Source organism: Mesocricetus auratus, unplaced genomic scaffold (genome assembly GCF_017639785.1).
Source record: "Mesocricetus auratus isolate SY011 unplaced genomic scaffold, BCM_Maur_2.0 Super-Scaffold_100004, whole genome shotgun sequence".
Classification (NCBI taxonomy): Eukaryota; Metazoa; Chordata; class Mammalia; order Rodentia; family Cricetidae; genus Mesocricetus; species Mesocricetus auratus.
In genome coordinates this window covers 106,095,445-106,104,013 of record NW_024429189.1, presented here as the reverse complement: position 1 = coordinate 106,104,013, position 8,569 = coordinate 106,095,445, and the positions used below count along the sequence as shown (strand labels likewise).

The 8,569-nt window shown below is 42.3% G+C and overlaps 1 protein-coding gene across 2 annotated transcripts in view; it reads right to left on the bottom strand.

Moving 5' to 3' along the window:
- Positions 1-228: 228 nt before the first annotated feature.
- Ism1 (isthmin 1) overlaps positions 229-8,569 on the bottom strand; it is an 80,391-nt gene continuing 72,050 nt past the window's right edge. For both annotated transcript variants that reach the window (XM_021226384.2, XM_005068696.4), the window contains one exon: positions 229-1,823. In XM_021226384.2, the coding sequence (XP_021082043.1) occupies positions 1,306-1,823 (518 nt within the window). In that variant the 3' untranslated portion in view covers positions 229-1,305. The remainder of the gene's footprint in view (positions 1,824-8,569) is intronic.

Sequence of the window (8,569 nt, the reverse complement as noted above, 5' to 3'; positions counted from 1 at the left end):
TGGAGTAGTCTTGCCCTTCTTAAATCTTGGCTCTAGCTTGGTTCTTGGTGAGGAAAAAAAATCTTGAGCTAATTGGTAGCTAGGGAGATGCACTTGATACAATGATGCTATAACTTACCCTAGCCACCATAAATCCATTTGTGAATCTTTTATTCCCATCTGGGTTGAAGTTTTCTCCCCATGAAAGCCTTGTTACAATATTTGTATCATAAATCAAGGATGCAGGTAACAAATTGTATTATGATTTTATTATATATTTCTTTTCCTGGAGTTTTGCAAGTATGATTGCATAAGAACCAACTTTTCATCTGTCCTCCAGTTCTACCCCACAGAACAGGACCGTCTTACAACTGCACAATTCACAATATCCAATGACTCAATAAATACTTTACAAAAATAATGCAGTGTTTTTCTTTCTTAAAACATAAAAAAATAGGATTTCCCAGACTTCAGCTCCTACCACCCACCTTTTATATTTATTTACTGGGAATATATTGGTGTAGAAAAGTTGTTATATTAAAATAAAATAGACAAAATGGGGCCCATATTATTTTCCCACTTATTTTGCTTTTTTCTTTTGGAAAGTGCCACTTCTGGCTTTACGCCTCAAATTCTTGCAGTCTTCTGAGCTTGTTAAGGCACAGCAGCAATGCTGGTTCTGGGGCTCTTTAGTAGAATCACACAGGTCATTTAGCTTAAAGACATTTAAAAACAGTGTCTTAGACTGGACTCTAAACATTCACTTACAATCCACACCTTGCCTAGTCTAAGAAAGAAAAAATTTTTAAATCTGTGACTCCAGCGAATGCCCTATGACTAAAGAGCACCTGGTGAAAGGTGGCTGTTTTCTCATTTTTCATGCATTTCCACTGCAAGATTCCCTTTCTCTCCACTCCCCTAAGTCCTTTCCTTTTTGATCTCTCTCAGAAGCAATTAAATATTTTTTACAAGGACAACTCCAGAGAAAAGTATAAGCTTAAGTCACATTTGTATTAAATAAGTTATATATAAAACTGCTTATAATGTTTACAACCTCAGTCTCTGTGCTCTTGTGCACTGGATGGAGGTGGGAATAGAATCACACCCACTATGGCTCCCAGGTTCCTCTTCCTGCCTACACAGCCACTAGGATGACTTCTAACATGTCTTCTAGACAACAGACAGCAGTCCCCCAGACCTGGTGCATACCTCTAGTGTACTTAGAAAAATACTCATGTGGAATATACAAATGTACAAAAATGTGGATAAAAAAACTGGGTGACTGTTGGCAGATCAGTGCATTTGTGCCTCAAAACCAGTGGTGCTTTAGTACTCCCTGGCCTCTTGAAACTGTTTAATGTAGTCCTCATCAGAAGGGCTCTCTGTGCACTTCTGTCCGTTATTGGGAGGCCGGGCCTCATTATACCTGCTCCAGTCACCCTTGCAGATGATCCAGGGCAGAACATCCACTTTGTAGTGGAGCTCAGCAGAGAACTCAGTGCTGATGAGATTGGGCGTGCCTGCCCCTTTGCCTCTGGTGATGAGCTGCATGTTGTCACCATAGCAACAGTGCTGGGCAGCCAGCGTGGTACTCTCCAGGGACAGCATAGAGCGGATGCAGTACCGGGCAGTGGGCTTGTAGATCTCCAGTTTCTCTTTGGGCCCACTGGCATCCTTCCATCGGAAGTCCTTGCGCTTGATGCGGTCAAAGATGTCGGCTGTGCTGTAAGCAACCTCGGTGGGGTAGGAACACGGACAGCTGGGTAGGTCATTGATCACCTTGTGCATGTATTTCTTTAAGAACTCGCTCTTGCAGCTCATCCATCGCTCACAACTGTCCATGTCTGAAAAAGACCAGAAAAAACCCTCTAAGCACAGGCTAAACTTTCTGGGAGGATGACACCGTAGTCGACAGTGTCCTATCAGATACCCGGCAAGTATCCATAATGACACTTGGTGGTCATTCTCATCACCCCTGAACTTGGCAACTTTGTTTGTAAGGCATCTTCCCGACTTCTTACTTTATAGTATGAGGAATTTTTCAAACACAGAACAGCAAAGAATAAGTCACTGACTGAATGACTATCAAAATCACTTCACTCATATTTAAATTTTATGTCAAAATATAGCATCTCCAAAAATGTCCAAACCAAACCAGATCTCAACAAAACCCCAATAAAACCCTGAAATATAAAACAAAAAACAGAATATCATCACAGATAACCATAGCCTAATTATACACCCTAACACAATTAGCTAATTCAGAGAGCTGTATTGAATGTCCTAAATGTGGTGGATAGGCCTCAAAGGACAATTTGTGGAGCTGAGTTTATTTTATTTCTGCCTCTCACTGAGTGGTTTAAAACATAACGCATCTCCCAAGTGCTGGACCTTAATTTTCACTGTATGCAAATACATAGGCTAAGATGCCCCAAAGGAGTGAGAATGTAACCTGGAGCCTCGAGGTGATATGCTTGGTTTGCAAAGCAGTAAGAAAAGGTTGATTTAGTTGCAAATCTTAAGCATTTATGGATTCCACTTATATGTTAATCAACTACCTTTATTCGGTTATAGTTTGATGGCTTTTTTTTCTCTTTTGGGTAGGGTTTTATTTTGTTTTCCTGGTTTTGTTGTTATATTAGGTTTTTGTTCTTTGAGAAATAAGGTTGTGTGGGTAGGAGGAGGGAGATGATATGGAAGGACTTGGGGTAAGGGAAGAATATGATAAAATATATTTAAATTTAAAGTTTGTTTTAAAATAAAAAATAATTTATGGATTCCAATCTAATTGTGAATTCCTGGCTTTCTTTAAGGACTGAAATTTGAATATATGCTGCTCTTGTGTTGCCCCATGGGAACAACTGGCCAGGGTATATGTGTACAGTGACACTCGACTTGGACAGTACAGAATGTTCCCAGGTCAGCCTGGCTCTTGACTGATCACTCACAGGGGTTCACATGGTCCTTCAGTTGTTTGGGTCAATGACATTCGATTCAGCATATGTCTGTCAGACTCTCAGGCCAAGATGCCAATAGAAACAGACACTGGGGAAATGATAGCCAAAAGGAAGGGGACTTGATATAAGGAAGGAATCAAACTGATGTCAGGAACAAGTATAGAGTCTCACTGTAGCCCAGGAATGCAGAAAATCCCTTCTTAGGATTCCCATTCAACCCCAATGTTATACTTTACTTAAAGACTTTATCCCAGATCAAGTTTGATCATATACACCTGATCCCAGCTAATCTAGAGGCTGAGGCAGAAGAATCACAAGTTCAAGGTCTGCTTCGTCTACAGAATACGTTTATGGTAAATCTTGTATAGAGAACAAGTCCAAGGCTAGCCTGATATTCAGAAGGGCTTCAGGGTCAGCCTGGGCAACTTAGTGAGATCTTATCTTTTTTTTTTTAATTTTATTTTCCAGTTTAAATTTGGATAAGAAACAAGGTTGCTTCACAAGTCAGTTCCAGGTCCCTCTCCCATTCCCTCCCTTCCTCCCGAGCCCCCCCCCGTTATCCCCTCATTTCCCCAGGGAGGGTGAGGCCCTCCATGGGGGTGTGCATAGTCTGTCATTTCATATAGGGCAGGGCCTAGACCCTTCCCCAAGAGTTCGGGTGAGAGTGCACCTCACATTGTTCTATGGGAGTCCAAAGTCCGTGTGTATACTTGAGATCTTATCTTAAAACAACAAGTAAAGGAAGCGTAGTCATATAAATAGGCCTAATGCCTATGATTCAAAGAGCTTTGTCCTGGAAAACAGCCATATATATTTTTTAAAAGATTTATTTATTATGTATTGAGTGTTCTACCTGCATGTATACCTGCAAACCAGAAGAGGGCACCAGGTTTCATTATAAATAGTTGCAAGTCATCATGTGGTTGCTGGGAATTGAACTCAAGACTTCTGGAAGAGCAGCCAGTGCTTTTAACTTCTGAGCCATCTCTCCAGTTCCCCTAAAACAGCAACATTAAGAATCTATACCCCCATTCCATCTTTACCTTACTGCAAAGAAGCCATTTTCACCTTGGACTCATGAAAGCTGCATCTCCATTTATGGATGATGAGTTCAGTCACAGACTTTCTTTTCTTTGTTCATGGTTAGTTGAACTACTTGCCCACACTGACTGATCAGAACAAAATGCATCTTAGTCGAACGTTACTAAACTCCTCTCCTTTCTTCAAGCCTCTGAACTTCCGCTTTCACTTTGCCGAGCGGGCACACAGCTTTTCCATCAGGGTCCCTTCTGAAAGCAGGCTGGCTGGCCCCAGGATAAAACACTCTTTGATCTGCTGTTCCACCTTGCACACTTACCTTCCATTTCCCACTGTTTTAGTTTGGATCTTAAATGGCCATCAATAGACCACATATGGCCATCAATAGACCACATATGGTCCCCAGCCTGTGTCTCTATGGGGAGGTAGTGGAACTTATAATGTGTGCCATTGAAAGGCACCTTGGAATGACAGTCTCTTTCATTCTCTCTTTTCCTTCCTGGTTGCCATGAGGTAAACAGCCTCCTCCATCGCCTGTTCCCTCACCATGATGTTCTGCTTTGCCACAGGCCCAAAGGCAACAGGCCAAATGCCATGCACTGGAACTAGAGGCCAAAATAAACCTTTCTTCTCTTTCAAGTACTTTTTCACATTGACAGAAAGCTGTCTGATGAACACACCACTGGTTCTTTCTGGATTCATTTCCTTCTCCATGACAGAAAACCCTGTTTACCAAAACCTAGACATTCTTCTGTTGTTGTTTTGGAGACAGTCTCATTGTGTGTCCCAGACTGGCCTGGAACTCACTTCAGCCTCTGAATGCTGGGATTACAGTCATGTACCACAATACTTAGCTTTCTTGTCTTAAAACCAAAGCAAAGCAAAACAAACAAACAAAACCAAAGCATTGCAAAACTGAAATGAAATGTTATTTCTAGGAGGGTAAGTCAGGAATAGTTTTGGGTGTTTGTGACATCATGCTGATCATGAGCCATGGCAGGGTTGGTGGTGGCCAGACTTCTTCAGAGCTCCCAGAAGAGCCTGCTGTGCACACTTGCTGAGCACCTTCCATCATCAAGGTCTTGGAGGTCAGCATGACAAAGCGTGGAGGAAGCCCTGCTGTTTGGCTCCCCTCTGGGTCCCCTCAGCTTGGCATTCCCTGTTGGACAGGGCTCTGAGTTGTTTGGTTTCTTCCTTCCTGATTCTTCTTTTTACCTTCCTTAGGTGTCATACTGTCACCTTGTGTGTTCCCTCTCATCTGGTATGCGCTGCTTGTAGAACCCAAACTGATACAAGCTTCAGTAGCAGAGGCAGGAGAGGCAGGGGAGGGCCTTCAGCTAAGCATTAATTGTAAAAACCAAACTTGAGCAGTAAAAATATCTGACGGGGGTCTAGAGAAATGGCTCAATGCACTTGCTACTAAGCATTATAACTCAAGTTCAGATCTCCAGCACCGATGAAAAAGCTGGGTGCAGCAGAATGTTTGTAACCTCAGCACTGAGGGAGGTTGTATAGTAGAGACATGTGGGTCATGGGGGATCTTAAGCTGGTTGAAATAATGAGATCCTGATTCAGTGAGAGATGTAGTCTCAAAAAGTTAAGATGGAGAGCATCTGATATTGACCTCTGGCTTTCACATGTATACACATGGGGAAACACACACACACAAACACACACACACACACACAGGACACACACATGGACACACTCACAGAGTACTCAAAAACTGGATGAATGGGGCGGAGGACACTTTCTTCTTCTCTGAGAAGAAGGTACAAGAGAACAAGGTTGTTGGCATTGGGCAGTGGAGATCTTACTCAGTTTAGGCTTGTTCAGAGGGAGCCACTGAGTACAGTGAACTATATATCAACTAAGCTGTGCAGCAAGAAAATTAACCCAGTACTGAATTCAATACAGTTTATCAATGGTAACGAGCTCAGAAAAGTATGCTTGGTGGTAAAAGCAGGTTGGAGCAAGGGAAGTCAGAGTTGTTAGACTTCAGTGGCTTTGAAGTCTAGTGGCTAAAGAGAGTAAGGTAGGAGAAATGACTCCAGTTTTGAGTCAAATGCCTGGAAGGCTGGTATAGTTATAAGTGGGATCACATGGTCAGGACATAGAGTCAACTGGGAGGGAGTGTGTGTTTCTCATCGGTTAGATGGGGAAGGGGAGATGAGACATTTCTCGTGAGATCACAAAGATCTGGTGTGAGATTAGGTTGTCATATTTGACCTGGCTGGGATTAAAGCCCAACTTCTTAGAAGCTTTGTGACCACAGACAAGTCATTTTAACTTGCTCGGCTTTTATTTCCTAATTGTCAAGTTGTCCTGAACGTGGGACTTCTCTGATGAGTGTGGGATGGAGACTCAGTATCAGGATGTGAAGTGAACAGTTCACTGCTCTGAGTAGGGCCAGCTGCATGCACAGTGGCTCCCTTCTTCTCTGAGTTCTAGGATTTTGTGGCTATGTCCTCTTGTCTGCACAGTCACTCAGTGGGACAGTTCCATCTTGGGCAGTACCTGGGAAGTTAGTCATAGAATTTCTTTGGAAGGACAGAACATTCAGAAACAACATTCAGGAGCTCCCAGAAAATGGTATTCGATTTTCCAAGGTGGAAGCCTACCGTAATTCCTGTGCCTACAGGACATTTATTGACTCCTTTTTAATTTTTAAAAATGTACTTATACAGCATGATGGACGTGCTTTAATTCAGCAGATAGTAACACACTAGATTCCGCAGTCATTTTGTGAGATGCACTATCTCATGCCATTTTACATTTAAGTAACTTGATCATATGGCTATCAGATGTTTCCAGGCTCCTCTTTTCTCATTTTATGTTTGCCCTTCTATGACTTCATTCGTAATGTTCTTGTCCTGATCCATGTAGACCATATCAATAGGCTCCTCACACCTGATTTCTATCTGGATTGCCCCATGGGAAGACCCATCAATGGAACACACAGAGGGAAGAGAGTAGTTAGGACCGTTCACTGGTGCATCTCTCACTGCATATTGATTGTCTGCATCCTTTGGAGAGTTGGGACTATGGTCAGGTGACTCTCTCCATGAGCTATGCTTGCTGCTCCTACCCTGGTCACATCTGGTCAAGAATGATAAGGGTTATTCATGGTTGCCGGTCTTGGGGTTCCCTTATTGGTTTATATCAACGCTGCTCAAAGTTTTACAAATAAATGGTCCTTCACCAAATATTTGCCACTTGCCTACACTGAATGTACTCAATTCATTTTTGCCTGGATTCTGGCTAAAATAGCTCTTAGTTCTGGTATCCTTTGCCATGCATTGGATGCGGCCTTCTGTCTCACCCTGTATAAAGAGGTAAAGGATGCTTGCCTGTGAAATGTGATATGAGGGGACATGAGAAGTTCTGTGCTCCTCAAAGACCATGTCTTCTGTTCTTCCATTTTATGTAAAACTCACACCTTTAAATACAGTTTGAAAAAATAAATCCATTGAACTGTGTTCTCAGACAGGTCTTGCTAAATAAATGTAATTTCACTGTGTGTGTGAGGTGAGGGGTGAGGTGGAGGCCTTGCTAGCACAGAATTTCTATACTGTCCTGAGTTTGGCTTACACACATGTTTGAATGGACTTGTTGTAAAAATAAATTATTAACAAGCATTGTAAAAATTAAAGTATATTTTAGCTAAACCAGATTTGGAATCTGTCTCAGCAAATCAGCTCACCTGGTTTTCAGTCTGAGGAGATACTCTAGAATTGATTTTATGAAAGAATTTTCAGGGTTAAAGGAAATGGGAAGGAAGGGGTCTCTTTTATAACACAGTGGTAATGGCTTGATATTCACTTCAGAGTGGTTAAGGCATGGCTGCCCCTGTCTTTTAGAAAACAATATTATTAGTTCTTTGACAATTTTGTGCAATGTGTTTTGGTCATATTCACCACCCCACTCTTTCCAGAGTTCCCCTTCTTCCTAACTGTCTAGCCCCCCTTTTTCCCCATTAAGACCAATTTGTGCCATCCAAATATTCTTGGCTATGTGGTCTTCAACCGGAGCATGCTCAGCTTGCTAGAGGCTACACTGCTAAAGAAAACTGACTGTCCGTCTCCCAACAGCTTTCTGCTGTCAATGCCTCCTCAGCTGAGGTGCCGATGGTGAGATGAGGCAGGACTGTCCCTACCCTACCCATTACTGCCCTCTGATAACGATGCTGTAGCTGTTTCTTATTTCTTTTCATCAGAGTGTTGACACCATTCTTTTCAACATATCTCTACTTTCTAGACTATCCTACTTAGATCATTGACTGTCTCTTTTAGTTCTCCGAGAAAGAGAAAATTTAATCTCAAAATAGTTAGGCCTACTCAATTTTGTCTGAGGAGATACCGCAGACTTGAGTTTACACAAGGATTTTCGAGGATAAAAGAAGTGGGATGGAAGGAATCTGACTCTTACAACATGGAATGGTACCCAGAAGTAAATGAAGCTGTGCTGAAAAGCAAGCTCGTACCTGAGTGTGTGCCTTCTGTTGTGCTTGTTTAGGTTGTTGCTTCTGAGCCAGCATGTTCTGGTAGAGGAGTGAGAAGCACAAAAATATGTACCGAAGTTCCCCGCCCCACAAT